The sequence below is a fragment of the Macrobrachium nipponense genome, chromosome 18 (genome assembly GCF_015104395.2).
Source record: "Macrobrachium nipponense isolate FS-2020 chromosome 18, ASM1510439v2, whole genome shotgun sequence".
NCBI lineage: Eukaryota > Metazoa > Arthropoda > Malacostraca > Decapoda > Palaemonidae > Macrobrachium > Macrobrachium nipponense.
This window is the reverse complement of record NC_087211.1, coordinates 50,416,367-50,437,647: the sequence shown is the minus strand read 5'-3', so window position 1 is coordinate 50,437,647 and position 21,281 is coordinate 50,416,367. Positions and strand designations below refer to the sequence as shown.

Genomic DNA, 21,281 nt, shown 5'->3' with positions numbered 1-21,281 from the left:
TTTTATGGGACAACATAGGCCCGCATTTCGCATTTTCCATACCTATTTATTTCGTATACGATTGCCCTTTCTCGGCTGTGAAGTTGATGTCTATCTATGGCTGTGAGATGACCAGGAATAACTTGTAAGTCGGTGTCAAAGTCACTCCACTCTTCAGTCAGGCCAAACTTTGCCATATCGCATTCAAGCAATATTCAGTCATTGTTTCCTATCTATTATTTTCTCAGAGAGAGAGAGAGAGAGAGAGAGAGAGAGAGAGAGAGTCTGTCTGTATACGATTGTTTATTTTCTCACTCGTCAAACTTACTGTTATGCTTTATTTCATACTTCCTTGCTCACCAATTTATTCTATACCTACGATATTAAGAAATCAAGATATGTGTAGAAGGGAGAAATGCCTCCAGACTGTACAGTCAGTATGGATTTAAACGCACGTGGTACTGGTTGAAATATTCGCAACAGCACCAAAATGAGATGCCCTGTTGATAGAATATCTGACTCCGTTTCTTGTTATTGCATAAACAAACTTTATCAATCGTGAACCTACGTAATTTATTTAGAATTCTGCGCAACGGAAAAGATAATATTTGATATCTGTAATGGGAGAAATGGTTTTATCTCTGTTGTTGTTATAAATTTGGCAGATATGCGATCAAACACGTGGGTGGACCAAAACAGCCCAGCCAGAGCTCCGCTCATTTTGTAAATACTATTGTTTGGCGTGGCTAGGCTTACCCCGTATTCATTTGGGTGTGCGCTACTCAAATAATCGCATTTTTGTTTTTCTAACTAATCCCAAGAGTTGACCATGGAAAAATCCCAAGATTAACCAAAAATCCCAAGATAATAAAATAATTGACATATGCCAAGCTTTGGAGTCCTAAATATTTTACTCTGTCTATCAGGAAGATACTGATAAATTGAATTGACGGTATCTTTTCCTGAGAGAGAGAGAGAGAGAGAGAGAGAGAGAGAGAGAGAGAGAGAGAGAGAGAGAGGAGAGAGAGTATTCATGTAATCAGTAAAATACACTAATAAAAACAAAAACTACGTACTGTATGCAAAGACACACCATCATCGTTAGTTTCCCGTGTGTTACGTGTAAACGTTCATTCTAAAAGAAATTCACAGAGTAGTATAACTAACACCTGATTGGCTGGTTGGTAGCCATGGAGATCTGTTATCCAATGACTGCCCTCTGCTTCTGTTCTATTTATAGACATATGCGTGGATGGACACTAGGTTTGAACGTTACCATGTTCGTGATTTTCTGACTGCTGACGGCAAAAATTACTCGATAATTTTCTTTATATAATTATTTCTTCGTGAAAACAATAATATAATATGATAATTTTAACTTTAATGTATAGTGGTATGAAAAATACCAGTGTGTCTTAGCGATCTTCTTCTTCTTCTTCCCAGCTTTTTCCCATTTTTATATGGGGTCGCCGTTTCGGATGAGCCGTTTCCATCTATTTCTATCTTGCGCTTCTGCCTCATCAATTCCCTTCTCATGTAAATCTCCTCTCACACAGTCCTTCCATCTCTTTCTTGGTCTCCCTCTCTTTCTTCTTCCTTGCACCTCCACTCCCATAGTATGTCTCCCAGCGTGGTCCTCATCTCTCCTCAACAGTGTCCATACCATCTCAGCCTCCCCTCCTGCACTTTCTTTGATACTTCCACCACCTTAGTTGACCCCCTTATGTAGTCATTTCTGATCCTATCCACTCTTGTTACCCCAGACATCCACCTAAGCATTCTCATTTCTGCCACATCCATCTTCTTCTGCTCTGCTTTTCTCATGCTTGCTGTTTCCGTACCATACAGCATTGCTGTTTCTTACCACCGTCTTGTGAAATTTTCCTTTTAACTAAGCGGCACTCTTTTGTCACAAAGAACTCACCCGAGGCCGCTCTCCAGTTGTTCCAGCCTGCCTGTACCCGATGTTTTACTTCTTCTTCCATACTTCCTCCAGCGTTAACAAAAGATCCCTAAATACTTACAAACTTATCAACTCTCCTTATTTGCTCTCCACCAAGCTGAATACTTTCTCTATCATCCCCCTCAGTGGTGGTACACATATATTCTGTCTTGGATCTACTTATTCTCATTCCTCGTCCTCCAGACTTGTCTCCATCTTTCCAATTTCACTTCCAGATCTTCCCTGCTCTCTGGCACACAGAACAATATCATCCGCATACAATATGTTCCATGGTACTGTCTCCCTTACTTCCTCTATTAATCATCCATCACTATGTTAAAGATAAATGGGCTCAGAGCCGACCCCTGGTGTAATCCTACTCTCACCTCAAAACCTTCTGTCTCCCAACACTGCTCCTCACTCTGGTAAATACATTCCGGTACATCTCTTGTATCAATCGCACATACTTCTCTGGCACCATCTTCTCCCTCAGGCTCCTCCATACCTCTTGTCTCGGGACTCTGTCATAAGCCTTTTCAAGGTCAATGAATACCATATGTAGGTCCCTTTGTCTTTCCCCGAATTTCTCCATTATTTGCCTCAGACAAAATATACCATCTGTTGTTCCCCTTCCCTTCATAAATCCCATCTGCTCTTTACCTATTTGTACTTCTTCTCTCAGTCTAGCATCTATCATCCTTTCCAGTATCTTCAAAGTGTGGGACATCAATTTAATGCCCCTATAATTACCACACTCTTGGACATCGCCTTTCCCTTTAAAAATTGGGATCAATATACTCCCACGCCACTCATTTGGTATCTTTTTCCTGTTCAAGGATCTTTATCATAAGATCGTACAGTATATCCACTCCTTCATCTCCTAATGCTTTCCATGGCTCCACCGGGATCATGTCTGGTCCGGTTGCCTTACCCATTCTTCATCTTCTTCAGTGCATTTAGTACCTCTTGCCTAGAAAACCTCATTACCATGCAATGTTCACTTGCCCATCCTCTCTTATTAGTCTATTATTTTCTTCATTTAACAACTGTTCGAAATATTCTTTCCATCTCTTCACAATGTCTTCCTCCTTTCTAGCACTACACCCTGCTTGATTCTTTATTTGTTTGATGTGTGTTATATCTTTGGTGCTCTTATTTCTAGCCTTTTGATAGCTTCATCATCTTCTTTAATCCTTCCTTTGTCCCAGCTCTTATTTACACATCATCATACGACTTTGCTTTAGCTTGGGCTACCACCTTTTTCACCACCTTGTTTTTCTCTCTGTACCTATTTCTGTCTTCCACTGACTGTGACTCTTCCCATCTTTTCTTTGCCTCCTTCTTATCTTTTACTCTACTTTCTCAATGTGATTCATCCACCACCAACTACTCCTTTTCTTCCCATATGATACCAGATGTCTCTCCTAGCAGCTCCTTTCCATGCCTTCTTATTACTGCTGCATTTCGTGCCCACCATTCTTGAACATCTTCAATCCCTATATCAATATCCTCCAAAACCCTCCTCTTAAACTCTCTCTTCTTATCCCCTTCCTTCTGTAATTCGTACCATTTAATTTTCCTTATCCCTTTAGCTTTGGTTTTTTCTTTCCCTTTTCAACTTCAAGTCCATATAGCAGCCTGTGTTGGGGGGCTACATGGTCGCCTGGAATAACTTTGCAGTTCTTGACCTCCACCAGATTTATCCTTTTATACAAGAAATAGTCTATCTGGGAGAATCTTCCCCCACTCCTATATGTATTAGGTGTTCCTTTTCTTCTCAAAAATGTGTTTACTATTGCCATGTCGAATGACACAGCAAAGTCCACTACACTCTCTCCTTCTGGGTTTCTCTCCCCAATTCCATGGCCCCCATGCACCCGCCCAATCGCCTCATTTTCACTTCCGACATGGCCATTCAAATCTGCCCCAACTATCACCCTCTCATGCTCTTCCAGTTCTTGCATTATTCCATCCATGTCTCTCCAGAAATTTCCCTTCTCTTCTTCTGTGCAACCAACTTGTGGTGCATATGCGCTTATAAATATTCAGAATCTCTCCTCCATAACATATCTTCAATCTGATGATACGGTCATTCTTTCTATGCACTTCTATTACCGAGTTCTTTAGTTCACTAGACAGTACTATGCCAACATCCATTTCTACCTTGTTTATTTGCTCCACTATAATATAGCTTATATCCATCTCCCAACTCTTTAGCTTTATTTCCTTTCCACCGCGTTTCTTGCACACACACAACATCATTAATATAGTGGTATGAAAATACCGCATGGTGTGGTAGCGATACGTAATCACAAAGTACAAATCCTTTTCCCGCACCATCCTCAAAATTTTACGACTCTTCAACTGCAGATCGATATGGTGAAATATATTATATAGTCATTACTTATTGTTGAAATTCACAAGTTGAACTCCAAAACATTAGATTTTGATTGTTATGTACATATATTTTGTGTTTTACGGAATGTGTGTTTTGAAAATAATAGCTATTAGTGAACATATGATATTAATTGTCCCACTATTTTATTAGGTAGATCTTAATTATCTCACTTCATGTAACAGTATATATTAATAATATTTATTTAAATAAAACAGTAATAATAAATAACAATAATGAAAAACATAAAGGGAAAATTTTTTTTTTCTGCAGTAGTGATGTTTGTTTGATTATGCATCTGACCTCACATTTCCGAAATTGAAAAATTCCAAAAACCGAAACATCGGAATGTGTGTGTACTACACTTTTTTAAACACGCACACAATGTCTACACATTTACTGATACCCGTTGGTGAAAGACTCAAATTACATTACAGTATTGATTTCTGAGAGAGAGAGAGAGAGAGAGAGAGAGAGAGAGAGGGATGGGAAGATTTAGGACTCCAAGGCGTGTTATTTTTAAATTATTTTATTATCTTGGTATTCTTTTTTAATCTTGAGATCTTCTATTCAATTCTCGAGATTAGTAAAAAAATTACCGTAACTTCACTAGCAGCAGCACACATCTGAACGACTCGGCCATTAGCACGCTAAACCACCAACCTTATGAACGGACCTCGGAAAAGGAACTCGCATGATACATGAGATACATGACAAAACCACTGTTTATTGGTGAAAATTTTGGGGTCGCATGATATGCGAGATCGCACGTTACTCGAGTATATACGGTACATATATATACATATATATATACATATATATATATATACATACACACATACATACATACATATAATATATATATATATATATATAGTATATATATATATATATATATATATATATAATACTTCTGGGCTCAGCCCGTGTCGCTTCGTGAAATGTCCCTTTAGCCCCCACAACATTTCTTAAAGTAGTAGTATGTATGTATGTTATTTAATGTATGATATGCTATGTATGTATGTGGTATGGTATGTATGTGTGTTATGAATGTATGTATGCATGTGTATATATATATATATATATATATATATATATATATATATATATATATATATATATATATATATATAAGCGAATTCCACAGGAAAATGATAGTCAGAAATCCAAGCGCTTTCGTCTTTACTAAGACATTGTCATTCGCTCCTTGACAATGTCTTAGTAAAGACGAAAAGCGCTTGGATTTCTGACTATCCTTTTCCTGTGGAATTAGCTTATTTATGAAGTCACGTGCATCTACTGTGATGTAAGCATATATAATATATATATATATATATATATATATATATATATATATAGATATATATATATATAATATGAAAGCTTCGGGGTGGTTTAATAAAAACCGTTGCATCTATTTAGACATTTTCGAGATTTTCCTGTATATAGCAAAGTAAACCTATATTGTATACGTTACTATGAAAGTGCAGTACACGAGTGTATGGGTGGTTTAATAATAACGTTGACAGTAAAAACACGAGTGTATGGGTGGTTTAATAATAACGTTGACAGTAGGACAGTGGAGTTTTCCAAACAATGTTATTTTAATGATGCACAGATAAAGTTGCCTTTCTGGGTTTAAATAAAATTATGTCTGTTAAGAAGAGATCTAGCACATTACACAGTTTAGTCACACAGGAATAAAACTGATAAGAAACTGTGGTACTGAATCGAGTAGAAGACAATGCAAGATTGGTAAAATCAGCTGCGTATCTTGTATTACGAGGTGGGTGGTATATTCTAGTAATATCAAACGATTTTGAAATGGTGCAGTTGTATAAATACATTTCGAAAGGTCAGCGATAAGGGAAAGGTCTAATTTCTCTCTGTTTGTCGACGCCAAAATAATTTCATTAATTTTTCCATGTCCCCGAGTGTTGCCTCGACTATAAAGATCACCAATAGTAGTTTAATTGTGCATCTGGTGAACTTGTAGAAATGAGATTTCCATAATACTATTTATTTCCTTTTTCAGGCACATCCGAATCACAAAGGCAAAGGTGGAGGAAAAGGTAGTACTAAAGGTCACGGAAAAGGTCACAACAGACAAGTACAGGTAATATTATTATTATATTATTGAAGCCATGATAATTACTACAAATTATTACTACTGACTTATTTTCCTTATATCTTTACCATTTACGCTCTTTTCACAATGGAAAACCTTGAAAGCTATAATTTTCTGCATTTTTGGAGTTCTGTTTCAGAATAGAGGAGTGTAAAGTCACATTTTCTTAGGAGATTCTGTCCTTGTGGATACATAGTAGTATCAACAAGTTCTGAAAGCGAAAACTAGCCAAGGGTTTAAGTCAGAAGTCGCTTTGCAGAAAGTCCATCTTAGCTTTTGGTTTTCCCAGTTGCTCTCTTTCAGAGAGAGTTTTACCCTTCATCTTCGCTGTCGGTTTGATAAGTCAAGTCAGTCCTAACAAAGAATCTAAAGTCAAACTTTTCTGTACAGTGCCATGACAAGCTGTCAATGAGATTTGATCATACTTGATAATTATATACTTTTGAATTCAGTAAGTCTACAGTGAGGGCTGAACCACTCCTGTTTACTAGAAGTCATTGAAGTCAGTCATTCTTAACGAAGTTGTTAATTATTTTGTAGTGGAAATTCTCCAAGACTCTTTGAGTCAGTGTCTTCACTGAGAATTATTGATTTTTTTTCAGTTCAAGTGTTCCAGAATATTGTGGGGTTCCTCAAACAATTCAATTTAAAGTCGTGTTCCAGAACTTGGTGGGTTCCACATCCAATTCAGTTTAAAGTCGAAGTTTCTGAAGGTAGATTAAAGCTTCAAAATACTCAAGTCTGTCAAGTTAAGGTGGTGTGTCCATGAAGCTAAAGTTACACTATGGAGTTTGCTCTGTTAAAGAGAGTGTGTTGAATAGTCATTTAATATGCATCAGAATCTTGAGTTAACCAGTTTCGAAGTGAGTGCTAGTGAAGTTTGCAAGTATAATATTCAAGTAAAGGTTTTTGAAGTTTAACATTATTGACCTGAAAGTTTAAAGTCTTCAAGTAGACGAGTTGAAAAAATTCCTCGGCTTACAAATTTAATTCTACAACCTCAATTACACAATTAGTAGTTCTACGGCAAATGAAAGGGAGGCTTATGAAGTTGGGTCCAACAGTTTTCACTGGTAGTTCTACACTTTTGTCAGTTAAGCGTAAAAATCTTACTTTGTTCAGTAATAATAATTGTAGGGACAGTGGACATCAATATTGTCAAGGGATTATTTCGATAATAACTGATAAATGTTGTACATTGTTTAAAATTAAGACTTATATTTATTTGCATAAAGTTGATGCGAAAATCCTGTTATCTCTAGTGTAAAATAATGCAACCCATAGAACCTGTGATTCCTGGGCTTAAAATTTATGAATAAATAAGGTTTTTTTTTTTTTACCAACTATGTAGTCATCAGTCGGTAACCATGATATAGGACGCCTAATTTTCTATTATTCATAGTAAAATTTTCTGTTATTCATAGTCATGATTTCATCAATATACTAATATTTTCGAAGTTAGATATTAAAACTAAATATTTTAACCAGAGGTGTTATGTACATACAGATATTATAGGAGCAAAATAAATATTGTAATGAGAGATGTGATATACTTGCAGCACTACAGTGAACCCTCCCACATTTGCGCAATCCAAATTCATGGACTCGCACATCTGCTGATTTCTCTTTGGAACACACACCCTCTATATTCGTAGAAAATTTCCCTATTCGCGGTATTTTTCAATGAGAAATAACCACAATTTTTCTATTATTATAAAATGCACTTTTTGTGATAACACTATTTAAAAAACCAGGTATAAACATTTTTAGTGGGTTTTTCTTAGTTTTAACTAACAAATAGGCAGTTTTAAGCGTTTGTATAGGGGTTTCAACTATTCGTGGATTCAAGCTATTCGTGGGGGGTCTGGTACACATCCCCGCAAATATGGGGGAACACTGTACAGCTAACCACCAAAGTGATGTAGTAAAATTTTGTGAGGAATAATGTAATCCGTGTCTCTTAACATGTTTAATGACAACGCCATGTTTAATTTCAAGTAAATTTTAAAGAAACACCAGAAACAAATGCCTCTGGACAGTGACTCTCAAGCTGGTCCTAGTGCCAGTAAAAAACGAAATGAGAAAGTAACCCCAGATAGATGGGGGAACACTGTACAGCTAACCACCAAAGTGATGTAGTAAAATTTTGTGAGGAATAATGTAATCCGTGTCTCTTAACATGTTTAATGACAACGCCATGTTTAATTTCAAGTAAATTTTAAAGAAACACCAGAAACAAATGCCTCTGGACAGTGACTCTCAAGCTGGTCCTAGTGCCAGTAAAAAACGAAATGAGAAAGTAACCCCAGATAGGTTCTTGATACCTGAAGTCCTTCTGGAAGGGGATTCCCCTTCCAAAGAGTACCCTCTCCTCCTCCCTCTCGCCTCCTCTCTGTCTTCCATAAAGGCAAGAGTGATGTTAAGTGCTAAATAATCATTATTCATTTATATTTATTTCTCATTGTTTTCTGTATATAACACTGCTTATTCCCTACAAAATGTATTTTTTATATTATCCTTACGGGAATTAACCCTTTGGTTTTCGTTAGAGGTTCTGGAACGGATTATGTACAAAACCAGAGGTTCCACTGTATATATAATATATATATATATATATATATATATGTGTGTGTGTGTGTGTGTGTGTGTGTGTAGTATACAGTGGTCCCCCTTATTCATGGGTGATGCATACCAGACACCCCCGTGAATAGTTAGAACCCGCGAATAGTAGGAACCCCTATAAAAATGCTGAAAACAGCCTATTTTGTTAGTTAAAACTAAAGAAAAACCCACTAAAAATTTTTATACTTTGTTTTTTAATAGTTTTTTTACAAAAAGTACATTTTATGATGAAATTGATTAAAAAAAAAAAAAAAAAAAAAAAAAAAAAAAAAAAAAAAAAAAAAAGGAATTTGTGGTATTTCTCATAGAAAAATACTGCGAATATGCAAATTTTCTGCTAATATTGTGGGGAAACTTTCCCAAGAGAAATCCGCGAATGTGTGAGTCCGCAAATCTGGAGAACACGAATATGGGGTGTCCAGTGTATATATAGTACATAGTATTTGTATGTATACAGTGTTCCCCCTTATTCACAGAGGATATATACCAGACATAGTCGAAATCCCTATAAAAAAAACGCTTAAAACTGCCTATTTTGTTAGGTAAAACTCGAGAAAAACCCATTAAAAATTGTTAAATGTTTTTTTTTTATACTTTTATCACAAAGTGCATTTTATGGTGAAACTGATAAAAAAAATTAAAAGAAATAAAACGATAAAACACACACCATCGAGACAGGCTTCCACTATAATTAGCCTGTTCAATCTAATTGTGACCTCAATAATAGCTATTTTTCTCTACATACATTTGTTCCTATTAACCAGACAGCAATGAAACATTGCATCCATTTCCTCGTTTCAGTTCCATCATCTTGTTTCTTGAAGTATGGGGAAACCTCTTACGCATGCAGACCTAGTACCATGTTATTGGTGAAGAGGTCACTGTTACGTTCTCAATGTGTGAGAAACAAATATTGGCCATGGTAATGTCAAGGTCACCAATAATTTTCAATTACGTATTATGATTATAATAGTTTATTTAACAATACTTAAGTAGAAAGAGGGAATGATAACGAATGGTGTTAACCAATCTGACACAGTTGCAAATTATAATTTAAGGGTACTGTGTACAGTTGGGATTTGTACTAGCTTGATTAAAACTTTAGGGCTGGTGCGCACAACTGAAGCTTTCCTGGATGAAATAAGAACACAGCACAAATAGCTCATTTCCTGTAAGAGAATATGCCTGAATTAAAAATATATCTGGCATGCCCACGATCCCTAACGCATTAATTGAATTAATTAGGCCGCTATTTTAAGGATGCTGGAGATACTATGCGATGACATCTCACTATCGGTCTCAAGTCACGAATTATACAAAGATGGCAGCACTGAACATGTGGGGCTTAATTGGAATAATTAATAATTTGTTAAAAATTTCAGTGGGGTTTTCTGTGGCACTACGACTGTGTTCACTTATGGATCACTGTTACAAGGGAAAAACTGGAGTGGGATAAAGGATTGTTGAGAGGGAAGAATAGGAGACCAAGGCACTCTCACTTGAGACACTAACCTAACCTGGCTTTGTACAGTGTATTGCTCTTAGCAAGTTTGTTTTTGCGGTTGGTCCTGGAATGCGTCACTCGTAGGGATGGCTGTGAATGTGCATGTGGAGAGTTGGCCATTGGAGTCTAGCAAAGCAAGAAAGAGCACAACCTCTAATCACCATTGCTCAGCTGTGTCTGTGGAAATGAAAGTTCCTTAGGGAGAAATGCTGGGATACAAGCAAAGGATAAGGATTGGAACAAGACTCAAATAGTGGATATGGCAACGTGTCCTCCTTCATTTCAAGTAAGTGGCAATTCAAAAATGGTGCCAGAAGTTCCTGACAATGGAAAATAGATTACATAAAAATTAGCAGAAGACTGCTATTTATATCAGCTCACCGTTTTAGCAGAGATTTTAGCAGAGAGCCAACTACCACAGTGCCACCACCTTGAGCCTTATCATGATAATGGAATTTTGAAATTTTATGAATCTTATAAGCTTGTGCTACTGTTAGGTATTTACTCTACTGTCTGAGATAAAGTTTAAACGCTATGTACTGCACTCTAAGCTGTGTTTTGCTTGATGAGGATTACATTAAGGATTCCACCAATGGGGCACTAACGTTGAAAGTACACCATGCATTGATGTTTCGCAACAACACAAAGCAATCTAGTGTAGCAAAGAATATCACATAAACGACATTGTAAAGTAAGGTAAGAATAAAGTACTTACATGTATGAATCATGAGGTAAATTACATATATAAGGGAGGCCCAAGATGGATCCTCAGGTTGCAGATCAGGGGAACCACGAAAGGCCTACTTTAAGACTTTCATACAACGTAGGCTAACTTAGCTTCCACTCTATGACCAGCTGCAGTTCTGGAGTATGAGAATTGGCACTGAACTAAGCACCTGGCATTACCTCTACACTAGTTGCAGTCACACCTGTGTTCAACATTGCTACAGGCTACATAGGGTCCAAGCTGGATCAGACAGTGGTTGGGAAATTATCAGGAAAACTTAGCTGGAATAAAGTTGTACTACCTGGCACTGTCATTGCACTGACAGCAATAGGCAAAGATTCTCTTGATAAAGGTACTGTGGTGTCGGAGGTTATTTGTGAAGATGGTAGCACCAACTCTGGCAATACAGATACAACCTCTCTTAGGCCAGAGCCAAGTTCTGTTACTGGAAGAGGGTCTAATGCTTCAGAGAAATGTTTGGTGACTGGCACATCAAAGCCAGTCAGACCTGTTTCTGAAACTGGTGGGATAATTCCCCCTTCCAGCTCTGAGAGGAACGGGTACCTCTTCATTCAAAACTTAACACTGGAAATGGAGACCTAGACAGATCCACAGGTTGCGAACTGGGGAACAGCAAAGGCCAGTTGCAGGAAATGAGGGCCAAGACAGATCCACAGGTTGTAAATCTGGGGAGCCGCCAAGGCAGATTGTATGTAAGCTGACAGGCTCTGTAACAGAGACAGTTTTGTTCATGGACTACATCAACAGGTTCTGTTATAATTTCAGTATCTTCTGGCAATGGTGGAGGGCTATCTTGAGTGAGGAGGGATCAGAAGGGCCTCTCATGGGGAAAGTGTTGCTTCTCTTGATGCATGAATAATGTTTGTTTCTGCCTGGCTAGCAGGATTCATTACCAACTCAGCTGAAGGGACATCTGAAACAATTTGAACAGAAGGATTCTCTGGTTCAGGGTTGGAAGCAGCCATGTACCGGAGGGTCATATGCTGTGGCCCCTTTAGGTGGTCTTGGCCTAGGAGGAGATTGCAGCCGTCTATCAGCACTCCTCATGCCCAAGCAGCAGTGCTGGTTTATGCAGGGCATGGTCACCCTCAGTAGGACAGTAGAGATGTCCCTTTTGACACTATCCAACCCCCGGATAGTGACTAGTTTGTCTTCGCTGATTTGGGCACCAGCAGGCACTTGGCAGCAATGCTTACCATCAAGGAGACCTCTGCCCTAGTATCCTCAAGAGCTCAAACCTGTTGTAGGGGACTGCAGCCTTCAGGGAAGACTGTGATTCGCTCGAGGGTTGGTTGTTCCTGTGACATGGGTAGAGTAAGGATTAGTATGGAGGATGAAAATAATGGCTGTGCAGTAGATTTGCTGGGACACCTGAACCACAACTTGGGGTGTCCCTTGATACCACACGTCTCACAGGTTGAGAAAGTCCCTGCAAGGAGCCATAACCATGGGGTTAGGCTTGCCTTCATTCTATATTCTGTTTGTGTGGCCGGAGATGGAGAGAATTGCTGGTGCTTGAACCTTACCGATGGTGCGGAGGCTATAGAGGGAGTTTATAAGTCATGACCCAGAGTAAGACTGACAAGAGCTCAAAATTATCAGCCATCTAACAGCATTCGTGGAAATTGGTTGGCTTCTTTCAGTGACGTATAGGGTTAGCTGCTCTAGAGCGTTATTTCTGAAGTCCTTGATCACGATGTGATTCTGGAGGTTTTTGAGTGCATTGCACTTCAAGGCTTCTTGCCAGAGGCAAATACTCTACTTATAGGCTCAGTTGGCCCAGGCTTAGGCAGCAGCCTTGGAATTTCTGTGCACTTCTGGTGCCAATATTCAAAGAACTTTTAGACCTCGGTCAAAACACTCCTGTTTGCCAAGAGGTCTCTTTGTTGATCTTCCAGGGCCACAAGGGCTTCCTTTCTTTTTCTCTTCATGTATCAGGCCAGGAGAAGGGGCCTCTTCCTAAATAAGGACTCCACTTTGCCTAGCTACCTCAAGGGCTACACTTCGTCCCAAGGGATGATGAGTGTAACAATGGAGATGGCGGAGGAGGCCAACCCATTTAGAGTAGCAGCATTGACTGGTGCTTGAAACCGAGTCATCCGGTATTCATGCTCTCGTACTCTTTCATGTTAATCGCAATTCTGCTCCCTCACACCCTAAGTGCTCTCCATGTGCTAGGATGGTGTCTTCCTCATTGACATTCATTTTGCCAATCTATCCTAGGGATAGACACAGGCCCTATCAAAAATTATCATGACTACTCCTTTGAGAACGGGAGAAATTTTAGATATCTGAGCAGTGCTGAACTGCACTCAAAACTTGTAAGGGTGTGCTAACTGTGCAAGGAATTGCATGGAAATGAAAACACACACTAGCCTGTGCAGAATATGCACAGAAGTAAAAATAAAGGATGGGACTGCACAGAAATACACAGCAACCAAGGATTCCCCTCTGGGGGTTGCAATATGACAGAGTGCACATGTGATATGCTGCACTGTAATAGTGTGCAACTGTGGGACGGCTACCCTGTTGCGAGTGCACCTGTAGAGGTTACATTATGTGAGTGCCTAAGTGGGAGGCAACACTGCAATAGAGTACACCTGTGGGAAGGGTACACTGTTAGTGAAGTACCAATGTAGGCTACAGTGCAATAGTGTGCGCCTGGGAGAGGTTGCACTATTGTGTTGTGTACTTGTAAGGGATACACTGTTGTTGATCAGTGAATTAGCATGTGGTGTACTCTTTGTCTAGATCCCTTAAGATTGCAGTAGTTAGGTACTGCTGAGCACCACACGATCTAGGTTTGCTGGGGTGTGGTTAGGTTACCGCTGAGCGACACGTGTCTGGCGTGTCAGGAATTGGTTGGGTTACCACCAAGCAGCACACGCCTAGTGTTAGGGACTGGTTAAGTGACCGCCGAGTGCCACACATCCTAGCAACTTATGAACTTGAAAAAATATCTGGGCAAAGAACGTTGAAGAGCCAAGATAGTGACACTTGATAAATCTAGTGACCAAGTCTTCTCCACATAGCATATTTCAGCCACAAAGTTTTAACATCAAAAACTGTGTTTTCAGCCACTGTGAATTACAAATAGGAAACAACGGTTACCATGATACTAAAATAATAACTGCTGGAAAACTTTCATGTTGGAAAGAGCTCTGCTAGCAGATTTTTAATTGAAATAGCATCGCAGTTTTTGATAAAAGGTATAACTTTTATGGGAGAAGTCTTGCTATTGTAATTATGATCAAAGAACATTTTTTTTACTCAGAAATGAGTGTGCTTTTAACTGTACTCATACTTTTATCTGTATGGTATTGATTGTCTGGTAAACTTGAGAGCCCTGTAACATCTAAGAGAGACCACCCCCTCCCCTTGGCTGAACAAGTGATAACAAAGTAGATAATCTTGTTACTGAATGCCAGATTAGTAGGATAAGTTATTCTTCACCTTTATTACATTTATTTTTTTAATTTTCATTGTATTTTACATGTATAACTTTTTTTTCCCTCATAAATTAACTATTCTACGATAATAATAATGATAATAATGCAGTCAATGAAGACATCATTTCCCGACCATAATGATCGTAAGTTGGGAAACCGTGTAACTCGTGAGGGGTCAAGTCGTTGCCACAGGTACAAAACCAATACCGGAAGAGCGATAGAGATAATCTAATCTCGAGTGGGAGTTACAAGATGTATTGTAGTGTTTCCTTAAGGAACACCTTTTCATGTTTTCAATCAAAGAAAGGAGAAGAAATAATGATAAACATTGGTTATCAATTTTTAAGTCTGAAATAAATATTTCTTTATTCTACAATTTCATGAACTAGGCATTTTGATTTGATGTTACGGGGAACCATCTGATTTTTTGAGTATCTGAGTAAAATGTTATAGAATGTTTCTCGCTTTAATGGCATAAAGTTTGAAAATTACACACTTTCAACTACGTATAGGGAAAAGAAAGTGGTGTAAAATTTTCAGTAAAATGTTTCTCATTCGGGATGTAGTTTTTGATGGCAGATGACAAAAAAGTAATGAAATGTTCCTATTTTAGCTGGGACATTAATATGGAGTCTTCACTCTTAAATCTGCTATACGTATCTGCTGTTGCTGTCAATCCTACAATTTTTTCAGGCGATTTATTTATTTATTTTTTTACCAATTTTCCATCTTCCCTCCATTTATTGAGATGTTCCTGACAGAACTAGCATATGACATCTTTTTAATTATAGTAGATTCACATCAACCGTGCATTTGATGTCTAGGCCAGTCCCTTACGACGCTCCTGATTGGCTGTTGATAACCCAATCACAGGGCTGGAAACTCTCAAGTCTCTCTCCAGAGAGTTCACATAAGCAGGATGTATGTTCCACATCTCCTGACAGATACTTTTGAAAGACGTATCCCTCAGGAGAGGTGGAACGTAGATCCTACCCATGTGAACTCTTGAGAGAGAGAGTTTCCAGCCCTGTGATTAGCTTTTCAACAGCAAATCAGGAGGGTCGTAAGGGACTGGCCTAGACATCCATGCACGGTTGATGTGAATCTACTATAGTATAATACACTTAACTTTTTATGCTCAATTCCAATAATTTCTACCAAGGTTTTGATTGGTTATATACTATTGGCAGTTCAGGAAGTCTAAAGTTTTGTCCACACGGTCGAGCTTTCCTTGACAAACTGTGTTCGATGTGACATCAGGCATAGGGTAGTGTTTATTCACAAATCCATGTTGCCTTTTGTATTTCTAACAAACATCTGGTGATTCTTATTACATATTTTTACAAGAAGTAACTAGGTATCCAAACAGTTGGTAATGATATGTTTTTGGGAAAGAATCTTTAAAGTTGATATTAATACAGGTGTTGCACACTGTTCATTTCTATACATTTATGGCAAGTCAACACCTCTTCGCAAAGTTGCCTGTTTTCCTGCTGTATTACCATAGTGCTACTTTAGGAACCATTCAAGGTTGCATGCTGGGTAAGTCATATTAACTTGCCTTCGAGTCCTACAGGGGACAAAAATTCCTTTGTCCCCCTACTAAAAATTTTGGTGAACATGGAAAACTATTCTTATTCAAATATTTCTCAGATGAGGTTGGTTCAAAAACCCCTGTTAAATTCCAGTTTTATTTGCTTCGTTCCTAACTCTCTTTCATTGACTAATTAATGTCTTGCTTTAACACATTCACACTCCTCTACAGCAAGATGATGTATACTGCTTTGACATCTGTTTAAAAACTTTCAACGCCCCCAAAAAAATATAATAAAAAAATAAAAATAAAACCCACTGGTGGTTCTTAAGGTGGTTCTGTCGTAGAGTAATAATGTAGCAAACCATATTATCATCTCTAAAGTTAGCATCTCTCAGTCCAAAAACTGTATCATGATTGACATTTTTAAAACAACTCCAACAGCTTTGAATATTCCAAACATGTTAGGTTTTCTAGAATTATGAACACAAATTTTAACAAAAACCAAAAATACAATCAATTCACAGATGGAAATTGATAACTGAAACATGAAGACATCTAGAGATAAACATGAAAACAAACTAAATGTTGAAGAAAAGGATTCGATCCAATGGTCTACTCTTAAGTGTGTTATTGTTGTGGTAAACTCAGGACTCATCTCTTGACAGATTAAGTGAACCAGGTAACAAGGTACTTGGAAATGTGGGCCAAGCATCACTGGGTAGGATGAAGGTCAAGTGATGTTTCACAAAAAGAATACTTGACAAGAATCAAAATATTAGTGAAACTTGCATAAAAAGACCAGTTTATTTTGGGATAAGGGTCTCCAGAGGAACCTAGTGAGTTCATATTCTCAATATTCGACAGGTCAATTTGAATCCCATATGTTTATTGTATGTATACCTTTCGACCCTTTCTGTACACCAATGAGTTATCAGCTCTCACTGCACAGCAAAACACAAAGAGAAACATGAATATTGGTATATTTAGTGATGTACCAATATAGTGTAGATGAGTGAAGATAGACAATGGTTTTGTTATGTACAAGTGATATATACCAAAACTTTCATTTCAATAGTATTATTTGGTCAACTTGAACAGTTCTCTTTCTGCGCAGCTATGAGCGCAAAGGAATCGGCGGGTTATATGTACATAATACGTCAAGGAAGGCTTCATTTAAAATTACCTAATATTTGTGCATTTAAATTTGTTCTCATAATTCTGTAATAAATGGGAGATCAGCAAAGGGAGAGAAGAACTTCACATCACTGACATTTGTAATGGAAAACTTATTTTGCTAAACTTTCTAAAGTGACTGTTTTATGTTACTGTCTCAAATTCACTTCCTTGGCCATCTAACGTAACTGAATCATGATAATCTACGAGGAACTTTTTTATTAACTTTTATTAATGTAACATTTTCATAATACTAATTTTTTAAATCTAATTTTAAACTGTAATTTAGTTCGGCTCAGCCTCCCTATTCCCCCCTTTACCAGGTGCACACGATCGAGGGCGCTGTTGCTGCTTCCTCCAGCCAAGCGTGAGTCCATCCCACACCTGTCCTATATACACCCACCACTCTCCCACATTTTGCCCACCAATCACTGCTTCACGTTCAAGCTCAAACAAAACAAATAAATGTCTCATAATTAAAAATACTAGACATTCCTTTTGAGTTGGATTCATTCTTGAAATAGTCGGCATAAATACTCTGCTTACAACGTTCTCCCACCTTCTGCCCTCCAGTCATCACTTCACATTAGAGCTCAAACTATATGAAGTAAATTTCATAATTACGAATATTGAGCATTTCCTAAAGCTGTGTATGTATTCTTTAAAATATTTACCATAAATACTCATTCAAAGTATGTTGGGGATAAATGTCCTTCAGTGATTATTAAAGTCGGCTGTTATCGGGATAAATGTCATGTGACAAAGAATTAAATAAAAAAATTACAGTACATATCTGCAACACATTACGCTTATCCATGGACATCTTGTGATAAGGAGTCAATCCTCTTGAGGTAAAGGGGGCTAAAGAGAAAACCTTTCCTGGTACATGCGGATAAAATAATCACTGACATTTACAGTTAATTGGGGCACCAGCAATTCTAGTTACAAGTACTCTTAAAAGATTGCCTAATTTAATATGAAATGGATAGTTGTGCCATTTGCCTTATTAATTTAATTTAATTTAGTGAAAGTTGATATATTTTCTCAAGTAGCCCGACGTAATCTCTACATGCTGAATATATTGTACTAACAAAATCGTGCAGTAGAAAAGTTTCAGTGAAAACGGTAATGATTAGCGTGGAGACTTGAGACTATGTAGCAGCAGCTGGCAACATTTTAATATTTTACAAAGCACCAAGAAGTGTGGGGATTATCTCATTTAAATGGAAGACCTAATAGTCAGTAATGGTACTGCATAGAAATAAAGATGAAACCCACAATTGTTTACAGTTTCAACTAGTGTATTTCAGTTTCATCTTTTATGTAACGCTTCTTCGATGATTTGAGAGGAAACTTATAGCAAAATATAAACAAGTCACCTTTACGGAGTCACAGACTCAGATAATCACTGTTGAGACTTTGTCTCCCGCTGAATAACCATCTTTTCCCTGACTCATAAATGAAAGCTTTATAATTTCTGTATAGTTTGTCATTTTTGTAAGAGTTGAATGAACTTCGGAGTTTACGATTTGATTGGACCTCAAGACTTAAGGCTCAGGAACCTGCCCTTGGTTGCGAACACAAAATTATTTGATCCCAAAGACCTCTGTAAGCGTTAAGGCAGGGAGGGAAGGGGTTTGTAAAATGTTCACGAATATCCAAGTTAAATACAGCAGATAAATTAAGTCAGTGAAATATTACCTTGATTCATTCCCAGATGACTAGATTCATTGCTGCAGAATACAAGAGTAATTTTTGGTCATTCTGTTATTATTTACACCACCGTTTCAAAATTTTATAGATGGTATTTAGTTCATTCACCTATAATTTCATATGCAGCGAGTAGTTTCCTTTTGAAACTTTTAGGTCTTGAAGGTTAAAATAATTACAGGTTCATAAATTATATAGCCTTTTTAATAATCATCATTTGGCCCCTTCGTCTCATCTTCCCAACCTCTCTTTCTGGTATAGCACTAAAAACTGTCTTATGCGCACACCAACTTCTTCCTATCCTAGGTCTAAACTATTCTTTAGACCCCATTCTAGCCATTTCAGGTGTTTGTTCAAGCAGCCCGAGTCTTGAAATGTCTGTCTTTATGTGATTCTCTTTCCCTCTCACTTGATACTAATTGAATGACATCAAAAGCTTGAATTTCTCTCTCATCTCTCTCTCTCTCTCTTTAATCGCCACCAATGACTATCTGATGATGCTGTTACAGCCTTTCAGTCACGTTTATAACAGCACTATTAGAAGGATTGCATAGTTCAAATCTTTTAAAATAACACTGCCTTCTAGGTGTCATGCTGACCACTCTTTTGGCGCTTACTTCCAGGAAATAATATGAGAAAGAAAAATGAATGACCTTCTTGATGATAATGCTAGTGCATGTGTCCTTGCTTTTCATCGGCACATAAGGGTACCTGATCACGAATCAGTTTCTAAACCACAAATTAAAAATCAGAAGCTTGCAATTACTTGGGACACTGTCATGTGCTAGTTGAATTCCACATGGCACTCTCATATAATACAACAGTTGTTCATAACCAATTCCGGTAATTGAAAATTAATAATGGCCATCATTTTGTACAGTAAAACTCTCAGCTTAAAAATTCATTGGTAGCCAGATATCAAAAACTGGTCAGTGAACAGGTTACTCGAAGACAGAAATGTTCTTACATTAATGTTCCATTTTATGTTTTAAAAGTATATGTGGTATTCGGTTAGCAACATGCAGTGCTTTGCGTTAATTTGTGCTTAAGAATGTTGCTTGAAACAATAAATGTCTTGTAGGCATAAGTTAATAATCTTAAATTTCTCAGCTTGTGATTTTGATAAGAAATTTGTTACTAATCTATATGAGCTCAATGCACTAGGGTATCTAATACAATCGAAGCAGAGCTCTTCAGCATTCACTTAAAATATACAAGTACGTAGTATAAAAGTGCATCAACTTATTCTGGGTGTTCTAGCATTGCAAATCTATTAAAGCATAAAAAACTTTTTCCAACAGCTCTAAAGAATTATACACAAGACTAGTGATGTTAAGAGTTGCAACTCATGTTTTAAGAGATTACATTTTGAATTTCATTAGAATCGCATCTTCCTTGCCAAGAAAACTTTTCCTAATTACTGCACGCATCTAATAAAATTTTGAAATTATCTGTAAATATGAAGTTTTTATGATAAAACAAAGTTTAATGTATACTTACCTGGCAGGTATATATATAGCTATATTCTCTGTCAAACTGGCAGAAATTTTCAAAACTCGCAGCAAACGCTATTTACCTAGTAGTTCAGGTGACCACCACCCCGTTCCCGTGGCGCTGGCGCTCGGAACCATTCCCATTTTCGTCAGATTTTCTCAGAACCCTGTCTCCTGAGGGGAGGAGGGTGGGAATTTAATTATATATACCTGCCAGGTAAGTATACATTAAACTTTGTTTTATCATAAAAACTTCCTTTTAATGTATGACACTTACCTGGCAGGTATATATATAGCTGATTGACACATTTGGAGGTGGGTCAAAGACAGCAACATTGTTAGAGTTCAAATCATTAAAAATTATTATATCACCCTTGGTTCCTTACCTGCTAAGGTAGCTGACTTCATAGGTCCTGCCTCTGAGCCTGCTTAAACCTTAGGAGCTCTCAACTAGGACGTGGCCTGTTTGTTGAAGAAGCTAATAAAGGGTCTGACAACTGGACGTGACCAATGTGTTGACAGGAAACCCACAGCCCTCTCATACCACGGGCATTCATGCTAGGAATTGTTAATTCACCTGAACTACACACATACATCACCA

General features: G+C 37.7%; 1 protein-coding gene across 1 annotated transcript in view; it reads left to right on the top strand.

Moving 5' to 3' along the window:
- The window catches only part of LOC135196579 (uncharacterized), a 266,337-nt gene that overhangs the window by 231,216 nt on the left and 13,840 nt on the right, over positions 1-21,281 (top strand). Inside the window, exon 8 of the mRNA XM_064223420.1 lies at positions 6,352-6,432. Within this exon, the coding sequence (XP_064079490.1) occupies positions 6,352-6,432 (81 nt within the window). The remainder of the gene's footprint in view (positions 1-6,351; positions 6,433-21,281) is intronic.